General features: G+C 47.9%; 2 protein-coding genes across 2 annotated transcripts; one reads left to right on the forward strand and one right to left on the reverse strand.

Annotated features, from left to right (window-relative positions):
• Positions 1-6,921: 6,921 nt before the first annotated feature.
• Positions 6,922-9,010, forward strand: LOC124465839 (butyrophilin subfamily 1 member A1-like). The gene is made up of 3 exons (XM_047017467.1): positions 6,922-7,294; positions 7,370-7,686; positions 8,957-9,010. Exons 1-3 carry the CDS (start codon positions 6,922-6,924, stop codon positions 9,008-9,010), a joined length of 744 nt encoding a protein of 247 aa, XP_046873423.1.
• Positions 9,011-11,219: 2,209 nt separating this feature from the next.
• LOC124465875 (zinc finger protein basonuclin-2) lies at positions 11,220-18,681 on the reverse strand. The gene is made up of 6 exons (XM_047017511.1): positions 18,557-18,681; positions 18,363-18,419; positions 17,358-17,454; positions 16,893-17,125; positions 14,327-15,014; positions 11,220-12,017 (listed from the first exon to the last, which is right to left on the reverse strand). Exons 1-6 carry the CDS (start codon positions 18,605-18,607, stop codon positions 11,992-11,994), a joined length of 1,152 nt encoding a protein of 383 aa, XP_046873467.1. The 5' UTR covers positions 18,608-18,681; the 3' UTR covers positions 11,220-11,991.
• Positions 18,682-21,737: the final 3,056 nt, after the last annotated feature.

Below are 21,737 nucleotides of genomic sequence, written 5' to 3' on the forward strand. Positions count from 1 at the left end.
TATATGTATCTAAATGTCTTGTCTTATCTGTTGTTCTGCCCGTGCACTTAATAGGTTTCACCGTGGGAGAGTGGGAAACGTTTTTATCGATTCCTTGTATGTCTGACATGCAGGAAATTGACAATAAAGCTACTTTGACTTTGACTTTGAATCACGATAGAACAGTAGAACAAGTAGAACAGTTGCTAGAACAGTAGAAAGGTAGAACAGTAGAACAGTAGCAGAGTAGCAGAGAGAAAATAGAGGAGAAGTAGAAAAGAAAAAGGGAAACATTTGAGATCAGAGTGGTGGGAGACAGACTCAAACCTGAAGAACTGAGATCTGTTGGGACTGATTTTCAGAGAGACTGCAGGAGACAGAGAGACTGCAGGAGACAGAGAAAGAGAGAGAGAGACAGAGATGTTAGGCTACATCAAAGATCAGAGGGAGACATGAAGAGAGAAAGAGGAAGAAACACAAACTAACCGAGCACCCCTCCTAAACAGCATCAAACCATTAGGTATAAAGATGAATAGTTGTTCAGATTAAATGTCGATATGCAGTAACCTTCTCTTAAAACATCTTCAGACTGAATCAAAGTCACCAACACTGGAGAGAAGGAGAGAGAGGGGGAGAGAGAGTTAGAAGGAGAGAGAGGGGGAGAGAGAGTTAGAAGGAGAGAGAGGGGGAGAGAGAGGGGGAGAGAGAGTTAGAAGGAGAGAGAGGGGGAGAGAGAGTTAGAAGGGAGAGAGAAATTAAGAGAGAGTTAGGAGAGAGAGAGAAGGGGAGGGAGAGGTGGATAGAGAAAGATGGATTCACTTGTTATAGAAGTTACAATAAAGGGAACTTTCACCATACATTCTGTAACACACACACACACACAGCAGGCCTACTCACAGAGCATAAAGCAGAGTGGTGTGAACTCCATCCTGTCTGGCTGCTGACTGACTGACTAACCAGCAGGGGGTGGATACCATGATACACACACACACACTGTCTATCATGATACACACACACACACACACACACACACTGTATAACCAGCAGGGGGCAGATATCATGATTACATTTACATTTACATTTATTCATTTAGCAGACGCTTTTATCCAAAGCGACTTCCAAGAGAGAAATTTACAAAAGTGCATAGGTCACTGATCATAACAACGAGATAGCCCCAAAACATTGCGGGTAGCCAAAACATGAAGCATACATTGTGAAAAAACAAACAAGTGAATCTGATGCGGGCCGTGATAGGAAGCCAGTGGAGGGAGATGAGGAGCGGGGTAACGTGGCAGCGTCTGGGTAGATTGTAGACCAGGCGGGCTGCCGAGTTCTGAATCCTCTGAAGAGGGCGGGTTGCACATGCTGGGAGACCAGCAAGCAGCGAGTTGCAGTAGTCCAACTTGGAGAGGACCAGTGCTTGGACTAGCAGCTGGGTGGAGTGCTCAGACAGGTATCTCCTGATCTTCCGGATGTTGTAGAGGGTGAATCTATTTTTTCATCAGTTAAACTTGTATGGTTCACTAAGAAATATCCCAGTTCCAGCGTAACTGGTGTAAAAAGAGGACCAAAAAAATCTTATTTTCCATCGGAATTAACTTTCAGCATGAGTTTAATGTAGTTTTCATGGTCGGCCTACGCGTGTCTCCACTGAGTCTCTGTGCTACGATGCACTTAGCGATCTACGACTGGTCTGGAGCTCTCGTTAATCTACGACGATTTTCAAGTGCCTCTTTAGCTACGATGGTTTCGGGAAACGGCCCGTACACCTAAGATCCATCGTACGATGGACTCTACGATCAACTTAGGCTTAGGATGCTTTCGGGAAACGCACCCCTGGTCAGATCCTGTATCTATCTGGGTCAGGTCCTGTATCTACCTGGGTCAGATCCTGTATGTACCTGGGTCAGGTCCTGTATCTACCTGGGTCAGGTCCTGTATCTACCTGGTCAGGTCCTGTATCTACCTGGGTCAGGTCCTGCATCTACCTGGGTCAGGTCCTGTATCTACCTGGTCAGGTCTTGAATCTACCTGGTCAGATCCTGTATCTACCTGGTCAGATCCTGTATCTATCTGGGTCAGGTCCTGTATCTACCTGGGTCAGATCCTGTATGTACCTGGGTCAGATCCTGTATCTACCTGGGTCAGGTCCTGTATCTACCTGGTCAGATCCTTTATCTACCTGGGTCAGATCCTGTATCTATCTGGGTCAGGTCCTGTATCTACCTGGGTCAGATCCTGTATGTACCTGGGTCAGATCCTGTATCTACCTGGGTCAGGTCCTGTATCTACCTGGGTTAGGTCCTGTATCTACCTGGGTCAGATCTATGGAGTTAGATTAGTTTCATAATTCAAACAAACAAACGCAACACGATTCAAACAAACTTAACACGATCCAAACAAATATAACACGATTCAAACAAACAAACGTAACACGATTCAAACAAACGTAACACGATTCACAAATGTATTTCGTGATTCTCAAATGTAACGCGATTCACAAATAAATGACCCTATTACATTCGTTTGCAACCTGACAAACACAAGTTACAAATCCCTGCATTCGTTGGTGTGAATCCCTGCATTCGTTCGTGTGAATCCCTGCATTCGTTCGTGTGGATTTTTGGAACTTTCCTGACGCGCTTAGATTCACAAATGCCTTTTTTCTAAATGATATCCTCTGCAGCCTATCAGATGTCTCCAATTTTAGCCAATCACCGGAGAATGTCTAATATGGGTGGACGGGCTCTGCGTTAGCCTAGGAAACACGGAAAATGACTAAACATGAATCCAGCCATTCTCAACCATATTCAATCACGTATAATCATCGGTTTAATAAGATTAACAAGCAACATTTCACCTACATGCTACCAGACGACATTACTCGTGATGTGAAGGAGACGATGTCCGTCATTATGGCAGGTTGTTGAAGACCACATAGACACGTTAATGTGATTGGCTAAAATTGGAAGAGACGATCTGATAGGCTGCAGAGGATATCTTTTAGAAAAAATGCATTTGTGAATCTAAGCGCGTCAGGAAAGTTCCAAAAATCCACACGAACGAATGCAGGGATTCACACCAACGAATGCAGGGATTCACACCAACGAATGCAGGGATTTGTAAGTTGTGTTTGTCAGGTTGCAAACGAATGTAATAGGGTCATTTATTTGTGAATCGCGTTACATTTGAGAATCACGAAATACATTTGTGAATCGTGTTACGTTTGTTTGAATCGTGTTACGTTTGTTTGTTTGAATCGTGTTATGTTTGTATGAATCGTGTTACGTTTGTTTGGATCGTGTTAAGTTTGTTTGAATCGTGTTGCATTTGTTTGTTTGAATTATGAAACTAATCTAACTCCATATAGATCCTGTATCTACCTGGTCAGATCCTGTATCTACCTGGTCAGATCCTGTATCTACCTGGGTCAGATCCTGTATCTACCTGGGTCAGATCCAGTATCTACCTGGGTCAGGTCCTGCATCTACCTGGGTCAGGTCCTGTATCTACCTGGTCAGAGAACATGACTGGACTCACACAGGCCAACACCTCACCAGGGGTTTATGCTTGTTGTTATAAAATGTTTTAGTGAGTTATCAGTTGGTCTCTATGACAACAGGCAGCTGCCACCTAGTGTCTGAAACAGGAACTACACACATGCTTCTTCACAGCAAGACCTTTTATTAGGTCACCACTCTACAGGTGATGCTACAGGTGATGCTACAGCAAGCAAACAAGCAGGAAAACACGACCAGGCAAAATAAGCTGATACTAAATCAACAACAAGACAGGTTAAAGTTATTACAGGTACAGTCTCCAACAGGCCTCTTCATTAGTGACATGTTTACTAGATAAAATATGTTCCCGCGGCTATGCATCCTTGTATTGGCTGTTGGATGTAATCTCACTGGCTGGCGTGTCTGTGAGTTGACAAGTAGAAATAATCTATCCCACAGTTCTGATCAGCAGAAACACAGCGCTTCACACCTCAAACGGACAGCTACGAAGAGTTTGTTCCAGCGTGTGGTCAAACTGACAGCTACGAAGTGTTTGTTCCAGCGTGTGGTCAAACGGCTGAGTTTCGATCAACAACTTTGTACTTCAGTTCCAACCTCTATCTTGCGGTAAAGAGCAGTTTGCATGCCAGCAGAGCGCTAGGACAGTGAGAGCGGTCTACCACAGCTAAAACAGCACATTGTTCCTCATCTACAAATAACCCTGCTTCTGATCAGTACATCCTCTGTTCTCAAGAAGATGCCCTTAGAGGTGTGAAGGGGGGGCAGAGGGGGGCATGTAGACAGAGAGGCAGAGAAGCAGATTATCTTTGGAATCATGTCCTGAGACCTGTGTGTGTAAGTGTGTGTGTGAACGATTGAGTTTGAGTGTGTATTAACAGATGCTTGATTGATGGTTGACTGGTCCAGAGTGGGGGGGTCTGGTCAGCCTGGTCTCACTGAGGAGTAGGTGACATCAGGTTCTAGGGGGAGGGGCTTTTCTGTAACACACACATAGACACATATACACACACAGAAGCATAATGAGAGGAGGAGAAGTTGATAGTTGAGGAGAAGAGGAGAGGATGAGAGGAGGATAAAGGATGATAGTGGAGGATGAGAGGATGAGAGTGTGGAGGGTTGAGTACTGTTATGTATTTGTGGTTTCCACTTTAGAGTACCTGGTTAATGTGAAGTACAAAACGGACATGTCTTTATGGCTTGAACTGTAATCGTTTTACTGAAGCTTTAGTTAAGAGCGTGAGCAACGCACAAGTCATTGTATCATGGGCGGCACAGCGCCAACTAGTGGTGCGGGTACAACATAGTCAAGACATCACACGTACCTTTCTTCTTCTGTGGTCTGATGACCACCTGACCGTAGGTCACATCCTTGGGTCCAGCTGCAGCAGAGCCTGCAGCATCAAACACACACACATCACACACACACATCATACACACACACACACACACATCTTCTACACTCCTGAGCTGGAGCACTCACTATGGCTGCCTGTCATGATCACGAATCATGGGCTGTGTCTTAATCCTTGATCTCTTACTAGACAGGTGTCTAACTAGACAGGTCCTTTCGAGGGAAGGTATCTCCAAAACCATTGATTTCGAACAGTCTATTAAGACAAGATGTACGTCATCGCGCTGCGTGTACTTGTGTGCTCGCACTAGCGCGCTTTGTCAGACGGCAGTCAATTGCTTTGAGTTTATTGTCACACTAAGTCAAGTTAAGCTGTATTTAAACTTGTGTTAAATATAGGCTAAATAGCTCGTAACATTTGTGTTTGTATTTCACTCATTTGATAGGATTATGATAAAACGCAACAACTAGCTAGTGTCTGCACTGCACTGCGATGCTAGCTACGTTATCGAAAAGTCGGAGCAAATTTACAAATTAGGAGTGTCATCAATAAAATAAGTACATTTTCAGCAACTACACTGCCCACTTCTTGATACATTTTTATTCAGATGCTGATTTACAAGTACCGTTTAGCTGAAATATGAATTGTAAAAACTTGAGCAATGGCGGTCAGAGGATTCTGTTTAACATGTTGCTCACGGTAACCCCGCGCACAGAGTTATGGGTAATACCTGACGCCATTAAGACAACAAGGCAGCTCATATGCTCTCTTGAAAAATGACCGTTATGTGACGTATTTCAAGGTATCTTATTAGAGCAGAAGAGAAGGTTTAAGACATTTCGAACAGTCCTTGGTCTCTTAATAGGAAGGAAGGAGGCATTTTAAGACATTTCGAACAGAGCCTAGGTTACCTGAAGGTCTCTCTGTCTTCACAGCAGAGTAGACTGGCTCTACTGAGGCCTCCTCTGACACACACACACATACATACATATACTCACACACACACACACATCCAGATAAACCACCTGGCATACATGTATCTACACCTCCAGTTGATCAGAAATCTTCCTCCTAATTCCCACAATGCCCCTGGTCTGTAAGCCCCACCCACCTCTCTTCTTCTGTGGTGTGTGGTGTCTGAGGTTGATGTCAGAGTAGGTCACGTCACCACTGGCTCCTGCTGAACCTGACACACACCCTCCTTTCTACTATAATAGTCTACTCTCTCTACTCTATATATATATATACATACATATTATTTATGTTTTTTTTTTTTTTTTAAGAATGACAATTAAATCTATCTAGATGAACTATGCTGGGCCTGCTGAACCTATACTTCTTCCACAGTTACTGGTCAGGGAAGCATTACTTCTGTCTCTGAAGACCCTTGGGGCTGGTGGGAAAACACTCTTTGTATAATCTGAGCACCTTCATCCACCACAGGCTTGTCAAAGAATGAATACGCCATAATTGATTGTAACTTGACTTGACGCTCTGCTTAGTTTCTAAGGCCTTATTTTATGTAAATTAACCAATGGCTTTTGAAAACGGATAAAGTGACATTATTTCTTCACTTGTTAATTTAAATTAATATATTTTTTGGAGATGAAGTAGGCCTAAACACGTGAATCATTCATGTCTGCACTTCAAAAGTCTGAATTTACGTTCCCGAACACGGACTAAAGTGCTTTGCGCACAGAAATTTACTCAACAGAACTGTCTTGAGATTCTGTTTCCGCTGTTTGAATTTTTTTGCAATACATTTTAGTTTGGCTTGACTTTTAGCCTGACACGGATCAGGCTAGTTCCGAACCTTGGTTACGTAGGTAGAACTAGAATAATCCACCTTAATGGAACGGAACTCTCGCTAAAGTAAGTGAGACTTGGCTAAATAAGTCTCGCTTTTTCTTAATCGACGTTGATGGAACACCCCCCTGAGATACTCTGCTTTGACCAAAACAATAAATAGAATAAATCGGCTTATTCTTCCATAATGAAAAACTTGTTTTCTAAGACATTCTGTTACACATGTACAAGACTTGTATTAAACACCATCTTAATAGTCCCAGATGGATTCTGTCTTTGTGTCTGTTCTTCCAGGAGAGACTCAGCTGATTGGTTCATCTGACCGCATTGTTGCTGTAGAGGGTGATGATGTCATCCTGCCGTGTTCCCTGGAACCTTCCATCAATGCAGAGTTCCTGGTAGTTGCATGGACCAGACCTGGCCTGAAACCTACTGCATATTTATACAGTGATGGCTGTAACAAAAATGCAGACCAGAATCCATCTTACAAATACAGGACCATGCTGTTTGAAGATGAACTGGTCATGGGCAACGGCTCCCTGAAACTCTTCAGAGTGAAGCTGGAGGATGAGGGGAGCTACACCTGTAATATTAAGGACGGGCAGGTCCAGAAGACTGTCATCCAGCTCAGTGTTGGTAAGTTACATTAGATACAAGATGTTTAAGATTGTTAATAATTGTTCTGATGGTTAAATCAGTCTGTCTCTTTAGTGGCGGTCTCTAAACCAGATGTCTCCATCCTGGAAGCCAAAGATGGTAAGGTGGTTCTCCAGTGTGTGTCTGGAGGCTGGCCTGCTGAACCTGAGCTGGAGTGGAGGGACAGTGAGGGACGCCTCCTCCCTGCTGATGTCACACAGACAGACAGACTCCCTGACCCCGGCCCTCACCAACGCTACACTGTGACAAGCAGAGTGACTGTACAGAAGACAGACACCAACAGATTCACCTGCAGGGTTCATCTGCAGAGACGCAACCAGCTCAGAGAGAAAGAGATCCATGTTCCTGGTGAGGTTCTGTGTTATTATTGGGTGTGCTCACGCCTTAGGCAGGCACAACCATTGTTCTCTCTCATATATATTAAACTTAATATTATTTCTTTTTGCCCCCCTAAAACTCAGTCAATATTTGGACTACATAGACAACCTAGGTGTCAAAAGTTTCGTCTTGGTAGCGATTGAGTTGCTTGTATTTTATTTACGTTTCATTGCACGGTTTAGGCTGAACTTTAGTTTTTGTGGCAAAAAGTGCCTTGTGTCAACGAAGGGAACACAATGCAAACGTCACGTCAGCACACATTAGCAACGACGCATGGATACAACGTGCATAGATGTGCGGTTGCACAGCGAGTATTGTATCATGCCGTGGTGTACTAGCAGCATCATACATTTAAGCAAATCAAGACTTGCATGTACAGTAAGTAATGTCACATTAAAGAATGTATGTAAACTCAAGCTTGTGTGATGCGCTGGCTTCAATGCCACAGGCTAAACTTTATGTTGAAAGAAACATTCTCATTTCCGGCGCTTTCAAACAATCCCCTCACTCAGTGAAGTTTGGCTAGCCACAGCAACTAGCTTGCTTGTAGCAAACTTCTTTTGAATTAGCCATTTCCCCCTAAGTAGATGTCAAGCTTATTTACGTTTTTGGGGGCATATTTTCAGTAAACAGAGGATACTGTTTGAATCACGATTCCATCTGAAATACTACCAGTGACAACGTTTTTACAGTAGCTTGTTTCAAAGGGGGTTTGCTTGTTTTAAACAGGGTTCTTAATGAATTATGCTTTATGAATAAGCTAAATGCTTGAAAGTATCACTAGAAAGGAAAAACTTAAGGGGACGGACCCATCTGCAACCGACGCAAGCAAGCACACCCTAGTTATTGGGTTAGGGTCATCCACCCCAGTTATTGGGTTAGGGTCATCCACCCCAGTTATTGGGTTAGGGTCATCCACCCCAGTTATTGGGTTAGGTTAGGGTCATCCACCCCAGTTATTGGGTTAGGGTCATCCACCCCAGTTATTGGGTTAGGGTCATCCACCCCAGTTATTGGGTTAGGGTCATCCACCCCAGTTATTGGGTTAGGGTCATCCACCCCAGTTATTGGGTTAGGGTCATCCACCCCAGTTATTGGTTTGTGATGCGTCAAAATAAAAACTGAAACCAAAATTCAAGATGCTGTCTATTAATTTATTAATCAAGATTTATGGATCTATGGAGACATTTCTTATTCTTCATTAGTGCTTCATCTCTTTCTGTCAGGAAACTGTCTCATGAGGATCTCTTCTGTGTCTTTCAGATCCTCCACCCTCTAACCCTGGACATATTGTCTTGTCCTTCTTGGGTGGAGTAGTAGTAGGAGTAGCAGGATCAGTAGCAGTATTCTTTTTGAAGAAAGCAGGAAGTAAAGGTAAGACAGTCATGTGTGTAGAGATGTCATAAGGCAGACATGGTATTTCCTCCTGTATGTCTAACAGATGTTTATGACTTTCCACCCCAGCCTCACTCACAACACCCACTATTCACCCCAGCCTCACTCACAACACCCACTATCCACCCCAGCTTCACTCACAACACCCACTATTCACCCCAGCCTCACAACACCAACTATCCACCCCAGCCTCACTCACAACACCCACTATTCACCCCAGCCTCACTCACAACACCCACTATCCACCCCAGCCTCACTCACAACACCCACTATCCACCCCAGCCTAACTCACAACACCCACTATCCACCCCAGCCTCACTCACAACACCCACTATCCACCCCAGCCTCACTCACAACACCCACTATCCACCCCAGCCTCACTCACAACACCCACTATCCACCCCAGCCTCACTCACAACACCTACTATCCACCCCAGCCTCACTCACAACACCCACTATCCACCCCAGCCTCACAACACCCACTATCCACCCCAGCCTCACTCACAACACCCACTATCCACCCCAGCCTCACTCACAACACCCACTATCCACCCCAGCCTCACTCACAACACCCACTATCGACCCTAGCCTCACTCACAACACCCACTATCCACCCCAGCCTCACTCACAACACCCACTATTCACCCCAGCCTCACTCACAACACCCACTATTCACCCCAGCCTCACAACACCCACTATCCACCCCAGCCTCACTCACAACACCCACTATCCACCCCAGCCTTACTCACAACACCCACTATCCACCCCAGCCTCACTCACAACACCCACTATCCACCCCGGCCTCACTCACAACACCTACTATCCACCCCAGCCTCACTCACAACACCCACTATCCACCCCAGCCTCACAACACCCACTATCCACCCCAGCCTCACTCACAACACCCACTATCCACCCCAGCCTCACTCACAACACCCAACTATCGACCCTAGCCTCACTCACAACACCCACTATCCACCCCAGCCTCACTCACAACACCCACTATCCACCCCAGCCTCACTCACAACACCCACTATTCACCCCAGCCTCACAACACCCACTATCCACCCCAGCCTCACTCACAACACCCACTATCCACCCCAGCCTCACTCACAACACCCACTATCCACCCAGCCTCACTCACTACACCCACTATCCACCCAGCCTCACTCACAACACTCACTATCCACCCCAGCCTCACTCACAACACCCACTATCCACCCCAGCCTCACTCACAACACCCACTATCCACCCCAGCCTCACTCACAACACCCACTATTCACCCCAGCCTCACTCACAACACCCACTATCCACCCCAGCCTCACTCACAACACCGACTATCCACCCCAGCCTCACTCACAACACCCACTATCCACCCCAGCCTCACTCACAACACCCACTATCCACCCCAGCCTCACTCACAACACCCACTATCCACCCCAGCCTCACTCACAACACCCACTATTCACCCCAGCCTCACTCACAACACCCACTATCCACCCCAGCCTCACTCACAACACCCACTATCCACCCAGCCTCACTCACTACACCCACTATCCACCCAGCCTCACTCACAACACTCACTATCCACCCCAGCCTCACTCACAACACCCACTATCCACCCCAGCCTCACTCACAACACCCACTATCCACCCCAGCCTCACTCACAACACCCACTATTCACCCCAGCCTCACTCACAACACCCACTATCCACCCCAGCCTCACTCACAACACCCACTATCCACCCAGCCTCACTCACAACACCCACTATCCACCCCAGCCTCACTCACAACACCCACTATCCACCCCAGCCTCACTCACAACACCTACTACTTCAAATATGTCATTATTAGTAGTGTTGCTGTTGTAGTTGTTGCTATCAGACTAATACAGACACTTTTCATCATTAGGGCCGAAAGATGACAGCACACGTCAAGGAGACCTTCCCCCCCCAGCAGAGTCTCCTGAATTCACCTTAAAGCACATCTGATGATGATGCTGAAGAACCATCTGATGATGATGCTGAAGAACCATCTGCTAAAGAATGATGCACTTTGGGGCTTCCCTCAAATACAGCTTGTGCATGTGTATGTATGGACTGTGTTAGTATGGTGTGTCTATTGGTATGCGTGTATGCTGTGTGTGTATAAGGTGTGTGTGTATAAGGTGTGTGTGTGTGTGTGGTGTGTGAGTGTGTATGAATCTTTTATGCAGAAAAACCATCAGTATCTTGTTCATGTCTCATGATAATGGAAGTGTAGTTGTGTTGCACTGAAGCTATGATGTTGTTCTGCTGCAGAATCATGCGCCCTCCAGTGGTTGTTGTGACAATAGCATGTTATTATATTGTGGCTTTGCTACTCCGTGCCTTTATCGAAGTTTATTAAACTCTTTATTCAAATGACATTTTTTAAATGGCAATAGAATGTCTAAATGACCATGCAATCCTCATTTCATTTTGAATCGTTTTGAATCAAATGTTGAACAAAAGCCTAATACACTGCATTTCATGTTGCCAATGTTGTTTTGTACTCTATTCAAATGTCAGTGAGACATCACCCCCAGTCTATTACATTACTGCTCACCACGCTCTTTTTGGTGCAAAATTCAAATGGAAGAGCAATCTGTCAGTAACTCGTCAAGGCGGGTCTTCAGTTATATATATATTCCTGTTATACATGTTAAATAAACACCTGTTGTTTTAAAGAAGAAGAGTGATCTACTTGTTGAAATAAAAGAGAACCAGTTTTAGGTGTCTATTCCCTCCCCCGTCGTCACGGCGATCTTCACAGGTGTGCTGGACTTCCTGGGTTTCTTCTTGGATGCAGGGTCACCTGACACACACCTGCCTTTCTGATAGGCCAGCTGGGAGGCACCAGCCCCTCCCTCCGAGCCAAAGGATCTATGGGATTGGCTGCCGCTGGTTGCCTTTGAGACAGAGGGAGTAGGGGCAAGGAGAGGGGGTGGGTTGCTGTGGGGGGGTTGTCTAATACCGTCACAGGGAGGGAACTCTAGCCTGGAGGAGGAGAGGGGGAGCAGAGGAGCAAGCTGGCCCAGAGAGAGGTGCTCTGACCTGGGGAGGAGAGGAGGGCTGGGGGGGTCAGGCCTGGAGGTGGAGAGGGGGAGCAGAGGAGCAAGCTGGCCCAGAGAGAGGTGCTCTGACCTGGGGAGGAGAGGAGGGCTGGGGGGGTCAGGCCTGGAGGTGGAGAGGGGGAGCAGAGGAGCAAGCTGGCCCAGAGAGAGGTGCTCTGACCTGGGGAGGAGAGGAGGGCTGGGGGGGTCAGGCCTGGAGGTGGAGAGGGGGAGCAGAGGAGCAAGCTGGCCCAGAGAGAGGTGCTCTGACCTGGGGAGGAGAGGAGGGCTGGGGGGGTCAGGCCTGGAGGTGGAGAGGGGGAGCAGAGGAGCAAGCTGTGTGTGTTGTTGCAGTGTGTGTGAATTGTTACCTTCTGTGTCTGGTGTTGGGTCACCAGTGTTATTTGAGTGTATGTATGTAACTTTGTCTTGTAGTGTGTTTGTATCCGTGTGTGTGAGTGGGGGTGAGTGCGTATACATGTGTGTCCCCCTGTGTGTGTTAGAGGATGAGTGTGTGTCCCTGTGTGAGTCCCTGGCTGTGTGTGTGTGCAGGCGAGGTGTGTGTGAGTGTGTGTGCAGGCGGGGGTTGGGGTTGGCGCTGTGTCTGTTGCGGCTGCGTAGGGAGCTGAACAGCATGCTGCATCCTGGGACTGTGCAGCCATGCTTCACCTGCAGGTGCACCGCGCTTACATGGATCTTCAGAGTCCCTGGGGACACGTAAGCTTAGCATTACCCCACCAGTAGCATGGACATGTTAGCTTAACATTACCCCACCGTTAACATAGACATGTTGGCTTAGCATAACACCACAGAGAGGTCTATGGCTGTGTCTATAGACCAATTATCACCCTACGTCACACAACTGTCAAGCAGGCTCAACTGCGCATGTGGGTTGCAAAAGACGAACTTCTCCCCGTTCTATTACACTTGGAGTGTCGATCAGGTCATCATATATCTCTGGCCACTGGATTGCAGGGCTTGATATTAACTTTTTGAGGCTCTTGGCCTTTGGACAAATACATTTACGTTCACTTGTCTATGCACAAAAGTCACTTGACCCCGATACCCTTAAATAAATAGCCTGTCCAAGTGATCGGGCAAAACTAGCCTGGCTAACGGAGGTTGCTTTCTCAGGCTAATGACGAATGAAACAGACAGGTTAAAGAAATCCGAGATACTGGCTATCTTCACCAGACTCGTATTTACATTAGGCAGTCCTCCCTGACGTTTCTGGTGTAGAATGGAGTGAAATACAACATTGTGCACACTGCCAGTGAGCGAGTCTGACTGAGGCTAACGTCAAAACAGTGTAACTGGGATGTAGTCTCACTCAGATTGCCAGTTTAAACAAATCAGAAAAATAATCGGACCAGCTGACTAAAAGCAGAATTCTCATATCTCTTGAAAGCTGCCCTGCTCGACTTTTTAAATGTAGAATTGACTGTAAAAGTGTAAAATGATGCACTTTGTGACATGACGTGAAGACATGGTTGCCGCTCGACTATGCAGTCTGTACCGGGCGACATTCTCACTCAAATTTCAAGACTTTCGTGACCCAAATCAAAATTCTGATGCGACAGATTATTGGGTAATCACTTTCTCTCCTATAGGCATGTCCTCCTCGACGCTTTTGGTCTTTTTAAATCTAACTATTTGTATTATCCGTGTGGTCCTTTTTCCATTTAAAATGCTATCCTTTCCCAGTTTTCTGCAGCCACAGTGCGCGCGCATCCCGATTGTTTACAAACAAATAATTGGTCTATTACAGAACACTTTACGAAGTACACTGCAATACAGTGCACTGCAAAACAGTGCACTCCGTCGCTGATAAGTGCTGTCTGAAATGGAACACTTACGTTAACCACTTGGCGGAAGTGACAATCCACCCCAGCCTCACTCACAACACCCACTAGGGAAATTCCCCCCGAGGCAAGTAAGGTGAAGTGCCTTGCCCAAGGACACAACTTCATTTGGCACGGCGGGGAATCGATCCGGCAACTTTCTGATTACTAGCACGACTCCTTCACCACTCAGCCATCTAACTCCCATAAGCACTGAAAGTCAGTGCTCGAAGTGCACAAGTGCGCGGTAGTAGACACAGCCTATGTGTTGCAGTGGGATGGCTTACAGGGGGAGGGGCTTACAGGGGAAGGGGAGGGGCTTACCTTTGTCGTAGAAGCTCTTCCCGCACGCAGTACAGCTGACCCTGCCCTTACGCACTCCAAGGGAGAGAAGAGAGGAGGAGAGGGAGGGGGGGAAAGAGGAGAGGAGAGGGGGGAGTGTGGAGGGGGGAGAGGTGGAGAGGGAGGAGAGAGAGGGCGTGCGTGGGTCTTGAAAGGAGCTGGTTCTGGAGTTGTTCTGGGTCAGGGAGACGGGGCGGGATCCAGAACTAGAACCAGAACCAAGACCAGTACCAGGACCTTCTCCCACCCCCTTGTTCTGGTCTCCTCCAAGTCTTATTACCCGTCCTGGTCTGGTGGGCGGTGTCAGATCCAGCAAGAGGGAGGGGCTCGGGAGCTGGAGGAGCCAGGACAGGTCGGAGGTCAGGCTCTTTAAGGGGTGCAGACTGGTGGAACCTCCTCCAGAGTTCTGGAGCTGGGAGAGTGTTCCAGGGGTTCTGGAGCTAGGAGGAGGGTTCCGGAGGGAGTTCTCTATGAACGCTTGCAGGTTGGACTGGGTCTGGGGGGCGGGCCTTACACCAGAGGGAGCGACGTGATTGGCCTGGGAGTCCTGCTGCATCATCAGCTCAACAATGGGGCGCGTCTCTCCGAATCGCAGGAAGTGAGGTAAGATGACAGCTTCCTCTTCCTGGGAGAGCATGAGCCAACGATCTAATACCCTTCCTGTAGAGTCCTGAGGGGGGGGGGGGGGGGGGGGGGGGGGTTACCATCATGACATTGCTGTTAAATTGTAACTTGTCTAACTTCATGCTCTTATTGTTTTTCCCTTAGGGACTTATTTGGTTTCACAATGTATGCTACATGTTTGCAATGTTTGGATGTTTGGGGCTATCTCGTTGTTATGATCAGTGACCTATGCACTTTTATAAAACTCTCTCTTGGAAGTCACTTTGGATAAAAGAGTCTGCCAAATGCATAAATGTCATGTAAGTGTAAATATAACAGGTATGTGTGACTGGGTGTGTAGTGTGCGTAGCGTAGGGCTGTTGATATATAAAAAAATTTAAGCAGTTGCCATAACATGGTACTTGTAACTTGACTAAATGGACCTCACATTGAACAATTCATGCAGAGGTCCTTATGTGACAGGACAATAAGAGAGCAGAAGAGAGTGACCAGCAAAAAAACCTCAAATGATATTCAATATTTGGTATTTTTGAAATTTGATATTCGATATTTGATAGTCACGATATTTTCACATTTTACACCATCATCAAAATTATTGTGATATTTACATTTAGTCATTTTGATCTGATCGCTCATATTTGACATATCGCCCAGCCCTAGCATTTGTAGTATGTGTGTTAGTGTGTGTGTGTGTAGTGCGTGTTGTGTGTGTGTGTCGTCACCTGCAGCATGTATCCTCTGATGTAGTCCCTGAGGCTCCAGCCCAGCGGCAGCAGGGTGTGTGTGTAGCGTGTGTGTGTGTAGCGTGTGTGTGTGTAGCGTGTGTGTGTAGTGTAGCGTGTGTGTGTAGTGCGTGTTGTGTGTGTGTGTCGTCACCTGCAGCATGTATCCTCTGATGTAGTCCCTGAGGCTCCAGCCCAGCGGCAGCAGGGTGTGTGTGTAGCGTGTGTGTGTGTAGCGTGTGTGTGTGTAGCGTGTGTGTGTAGTGTAGCGTGTGTGTGTAGTGCGTGTTGTGTGTGTGTGTCGTCACCTGCAGCATGTATCCTCTGATGTAGTCCCTCAGGCTCCAGCCCAGCGGCAGCAGGGTGTGTGTGTAGCGTGTGTGTGTGTAGCGTGTGTGTGTAGTGTAGCGTGTGTGTGTAGTGCGTGTTGTGTGTGTGTGTCGTCACCTGCAGCATGTATCCTCTGATGTAGTCCCTCAGGCTCCAGCCCAGCGGCAGCAGGGTGTGTGTGTAGCGTGTGTGTGTGTAGCGTGTGTGTGTGTAGCGTGTGTGTGTAGTGTAGCGTGTGTGTGTAGTGCGTGTTGTGTGTGTGTGTCGTCACCTGCAGCATGTATCCTCTGATGTAGTCCCTCAGGCTCCAGCCCAGCGGCAGCAGGGTGTGTGTGTAGCGTGTGTGTGTGTAGCGTGTGTGTGTGTAGCGTGTGTGTGTAGTGTAGCGTGTGTGTGTAGTGCGTGTTGTGTGTGTGTGTCGTCACCTGCAGCATGTATCCTCTGATGTAGTCCCTGAGGCTCCAGCCCAGCGGCAGCAGGGTGTGTGTGTAGCGTGTGTGTGTGTAGCGTGTGTGTGTAGTGTAGCGTGTGTGTGTAGTGCGTGTTGTGTGTGTGTGTCGTCACCTGCAGCATGTATCCTCTGATGTAGTCCCTCAGGCTCCAGCCCAGCGGCAGCAGGGTGTGTGTGTAGCGTGTGTGTGTGTAGCGTGTGTGTGTGTAGCGTGTGTGTGTAGTGTAGCGTGTGTGTGTAGTGCGTGTTGTGTGTGTGTGTCGTCACCTGCAGCATGTATCCTCTGATGTAGTCCCTCAGGCTCCAGCCCAGCGGCAGCAGGGTGTGTGTGTAGCGTGTGTGTGTGTAGCGTGTGTGTGTGTAGCGTGTGTGTGTAGTGTAGCGTGTGTGTGTAGTGCGTGTTGTGTGTGTGTGTCGTCACCTGCAGCATGTATCCTCTGATGTAGTCCCTCAGGCTCCAGCCCAGCGGCAGCAGGGTGTGGAGGACCTGATGCTGGGGCAGCACGCTCAGGAGCCGGTCCAGAAGGATCTTCATCCTCACAGGAACAGCCTGGGCCCCAAACAGGACCAGGGAGCTCAGGTCAAACACCACCCCAGGGACCACCACCTCCGCCTGGGCACCACCACACACAGGGGCCTGGAGCTTGTCCAAGGCTGGGGAGGAGGAGGGGAGAGGAGGGGGGGGGGGGGGAGAGAGGAGGAGGGGGGGGGGGAGAGGAGGAGGGGGAGGGAGGGGAGGAGTGCAGGTTGAGTCAGCAGTGCAGTAAGACCACCTGCTTCTCCATATGTGTGTGTGTGTGTATACATATACAGACAGTGTGTATAGTGTGTGTATGGTGTGTGCGTGGTGTGTGTATGGTGCGTGTATGGTGTGTATGTGTCTCACCGTGGAACACCCATCCATGTCTACAGTCCAGGCAGGTCCTTAGCTGTCCAGGCTGGTAACTCTGACAGCTACAGCTACCCTGGGTACACCTTAGAGTCTGACACACACCACACACACCACACACACACACACACCACATACACACACACCACACACACACACACACCACACACACCATACACACACACCACACACACACACCACACACACACCATACACACACACCATACACACACACACCACACACACACACACACCACACACCACACACACACACCACACACACCATACACACACACACACCACACACACACACACACACACCACACACACCATACACACACACACCCCAGACACCACACACACACACACACACACCACACACACCATACACACACACACCACACACCATACACACACCACACACCACACACACACACCACACACACCACACACACACACACACACACCACACACACCATACACACACACACCCCAGACACCACACACACACACACACACACACCACACACACACCACACACACACCACACACACCATATGTGAGCGATCTATCCTTGTCATCGTCACATAGTTACTTCCTGTCCCTCTGGAGAGTAGGGGTCACATACAGCACCAGTCCCCTGGGCCAATCGTCTGTCACCTCAGGGTGTCTGGGCCAATCATGTGTCCCGTCTCTATTGATGTTGATCCTAGGACCCACCCGGGGGAGGGGCTAATTGAACACTTGGCATTCTCTACTCCTGAGAAAACCATTAACGGTCACAGTGTGTGTGTATGGGGTGTGTGTGTGGGGTGTGTGTGTGTGTATGGGGTGTGTGTGTTGTGTGTGACACATCATGTCCCAAAAGCAGCTGCCACATTCCTGTAGGGTCACGTCCACCTCTGGGTAGTGGACACACACACACTCCACACACACTCCACACACACCACACACACACACACACACACACAGTCTCATGCACAGTCTCTGACACACACTCACCTCATCTGAGCTCCGAGTCGTCGTCACATCAGTCTTCATGTCTGGTCTGGTGCCATGCTGTCGGTTAGACTTTCCATTAGAGACACAGACAGACAGACAGACAGACAGACAGACAGACAGACAGACAGACAGACAGACAGACAGACAGACAGGTAGGTAGGTAGATATTATGTGTGTGTGTGTGTGTCTCTCACCTGTGTTCCGTGGAGAAAGAGGAGGTCAGGGTTGGGTTTCCAAGAACCCATGAAGACTTCTTCTCTCTCTTCTCTTCTTTTTCTTGTCACTCTCTTCTCTTCTCTCTCTCCCCTCTCTCTTCTCTCTCTTCTCTCACTCCCCTCTCTCTTCTCTCTCTCCCCTCTCTTCTCTCTCTCCCCTCTCTCTTCTCTCTCTCTTCGTCACCCTCTCTCTCCTCCTCGCTCCTCCTGGTGTGCTGGGTGTAGAGGGAGTCTTCCAGAGTGAACAGCTTCTCTCTCTCTCTCCTTCTTTCACTCTGGCTTTCTCTGCTCTCTCTCTTTCTTCAAGTCTCACTCCATCTTTGGCTCCTCCCACTGAATAATGTAAGGGAATCTGATTGGATGTGACCCTTAATGAGGTGTGATTGGAGAGTGTGTGTGTGTATGTGTGTGTGAGTGTGTGATGGGTTGGTGTCACAGGGCGACAGGTGTGTCCCACCAGGAGAGGCAGATACATTATAAATATCACACACACACACAAACACACACACACACCCACATACACACACACACAGATCCCCCAGGCATGTTTGAGACCACCCTGTGGTACCCTGGAATATGCTGGATCAGCGTACTGTCAGTAAGACACAGGTATGACATCACTTTGAAGAGAGGGAGGGAGGGAGGGAGGGGGGAGAGGAGGGGGGGAAGAAGAGGACAACCAGCGACATATCATCTTCTGTTCCTTTTCTCTTCAAAATATCAAAGTAAAAAGTTGACCCTCTAGAGAGGGAGGAGACAAAGGGAGTTAAAGGATGACAGTTTTCTCCTCCCCTCATCCTCCTCTCCTCCCCTCATCCTCCTCTCTCCTTCTTTCATCCTCCTGTCCAGCTGATAATCCCTCTATCCAGTCTGTCATTACATCGCTCTCTTCACCCCTACATCTCTCTCGTGGGACAGGATGGAGTCACGGATAAAAAGAGAGAGGAGAGACAGAGACACAGAGAGGAGAGAGAGTTTACAGATCATTGTGATATAAAAGGGAAGATCTGCATGCTGTTTCCTGCTTCCTGTCCTTCATGTGTCCAACCCCCAGGGAAACCAGCCCCAGTAATATGGTTCCTCCCAGGACACAACCCTGACCCCCCAGAACCCTGACCCCCCAGGACACAACCCTAACCCCCCAGGACACAACCCTGACCCCCCAGGACACAACCCTGACCCCCCAGGACACAACCCTGACCCCCAGGACACAACCCTGACCCCCCAGACACAACCCTGACCCCCCAGGTCACAACCCTGACCCCCCAGGACACAACCCTGACCCCCAGGACACAACCCTGACCCCCCAGGACACAACCCTGACCCCCCAGACACACGGCACAATCTCACCTGGGGGACGGTGGGGCTTTTGGCCTGATGCCCTGACACACACACACACACACACACACACACACACACACACACTGAACACATGATGAGATAGAACATGGAGAAGAGAGGAGGAAGGGGGACCTGGATCACTTTATTGTTTGCTTGCCTAAATCTCCTCACACACACACATGAAGATAGGATATGTTGGACAGGATCTGTGTCATCTGGGACAACATGGTTTTGATGTCATGTTAATTAAAATATCAGATGATTGGTGTGTGTGTTTGGATATCTACGGTAAACTGACATACTTCTACTGAACTCTTTTGGGGTGGGTTGAAAAAGTTAACTATCCTGAGTGTGTGTGAGTGACTGTGTGAGAGCGTGTGTATGAGTGTGTGTGTGTGTGTGAGTGTGTGTGAGTGACTGTGTGTGTGTGTCTGTGAGAGCGTGTGTGTGTGTGTGTGAGTGACTGTGTGAGAGCGTGTGTATGAGTGTGTATAACCAGGACAGATCAGTAACGTTGTGTTCATATCTGATCCTGGCTCCTCACTGTTCGTCTGGCTGTTCTCTCTTCACCTCCTCTGAGCTCATTTCATCAAAGTGGAACTTTGCATGTTACCTTCATTAGTCTCCCCCTTCCCCCTCCCTCCTGCATCTTTCTGTCACTTACAATCGCTACAAGGTGTCCCATTGTTGAATAAGTGACAACATTTAGCAGCATCTGTCCCTCTCTTAGTCCCTCTCCACCCCTCCTCTCCACCCCTCCTCTCTTCTCTGTCGTCGTCAGGTGCGCTGGAGTTCTAACTGATACAAGGGGCGGAGTCCTGCAGGGGAAGGAGGGAGGGAGGGAAAGTGGAAGGAAAAAAGGGAGAGGCTGAGACCTGATTTCTAAAGAAAAATGTTTAGTGTAGATGTTTCTAGGGGTCAGTGACATCAAACACAGCGTTCTAATCCTTCAGACACTGTCCATGTCATGGGGAGAGTGTGTGTGTGTGTGAGAGTGTCTTAGAGTGGGTATGAGAGTGTGTGTTTACACTAAGCACTAAACAAGAGAATGTGGAACCACAGATTGTGTCATTTCTAAACTATACATCCAGCTGAGATCAGAACACACACTCACACTAATCCTGTCAGTGTTGAACCCAGATCTGTTCTGCTGAATCCCAGGCTCAACAGATCCTGTCTCTAGAGGTGGATTAGTCTGGATTAGCTCATCTGGGACTGACCACAGAGAGGAGGGGGTGATGAAGAGAATTACGTCACCCTGCTGAAAATGATGGAGATGGGTTACATTTATGGAACTATCTAATTGAAAAGTGAATGTCTCAATTATTCCTTATATTATACTCTAAGTTGTATTATGGGAAATGTGATGCTAAGCTCTGACTGAGTAAAAACAATAGAGGTGTGAAACATTGGTTTTAGCAAAGGAAGATAGGGGAGTACCACTCTAAGGAATGCAGAGGCCTAGCCGTAAATTAGAACGTACACATAAGGCCAAGCTGCAGGAAAACTCCTCCAAACCAAGATAAGTGTGCACCCAACACGAGCCTGGACATGGTCAGATTTATGCAAGGACAGAGATGTCAACGTGACCCAGCTTCTGTAATCAGAAACCCTAGTATAGGGGCCAATTGGGTGACAAAGCGTAGAAATGGTCATCAACAGAAAGGTACCAATAATGTGAGGATGCATAATGTATCTGTGACCAACTGTATTGTACCAATAGCAAAAAATGACACAAATAATAGGCAGAAAATACAGTATAAAAGGGACTGTCCGGAGAGAAACGGACAGTCTGCTCTTGGGAGCTTACTCACTTGGA

Source organism: Hypomesus transpacificus, unplaced genomic scaffold (assembly GCF_021917145.1).
Source record: "Hypomesus transpacificus isolate Combined female unplaced genomic scaffold, fHypTra1 scaffold_61, whole genome shotgun sequence".
Taxonomy (NCBI): Eukaryota; Metazoa; Chordata; class Actinopteri; order Osmeriformes; family Osmeridae; genus Hypomesus; species Hypomesus transpacificus.

Excerpts from the sequence above, each read along its gene's own strand:
- LOC124465839 (XM_047017467.1), top strand. The coding sequence starts at position 6,922 with ATGGATTCTGTCTTTGTGTCTGTTCTTCCAGGAGAGACTCAGCTGATT. Across the intron at positions 7,295-7,369 it reads TGTCATCCAGCTCAGTGTTG|TGGCGGTCTCTAAACCAGAT; the intron begins GTAAGTTACATT and ends CTGTCTCTTTAG. Across the intron at positions 7,687-8,956 it reads AGGTTCTGTGTTATTATTGG|ATCCTCCACCCTCTAACCCT; the intron begins GTGTGCTCACGC and ends TGTGTCTTTCAG.
- LOC124465875 (XM_047017511.1), bottom strand. The coding sequence starts at position 18,607 with ATGGGTTCTTGGAAACCCAACCCTGACCTCCTCTTTCTCCACGGAACA. Across the intron at positions 17,455-18,362 it reads CGACTCGGAGCTCAGATGAG|ACTCTAAGGTGTACCCAGGG; the intron begins GTGAGTGTGTGT and ends GGTGTGTGTCAG. Across the intron at positions 17,126-17,357 it reads ACATGGATGGGTGTTCCACG|CCTTGGACAAGCTCCAGGCC; the intron begins GTGAGACACATA and ends CCTCCTCCCCAG.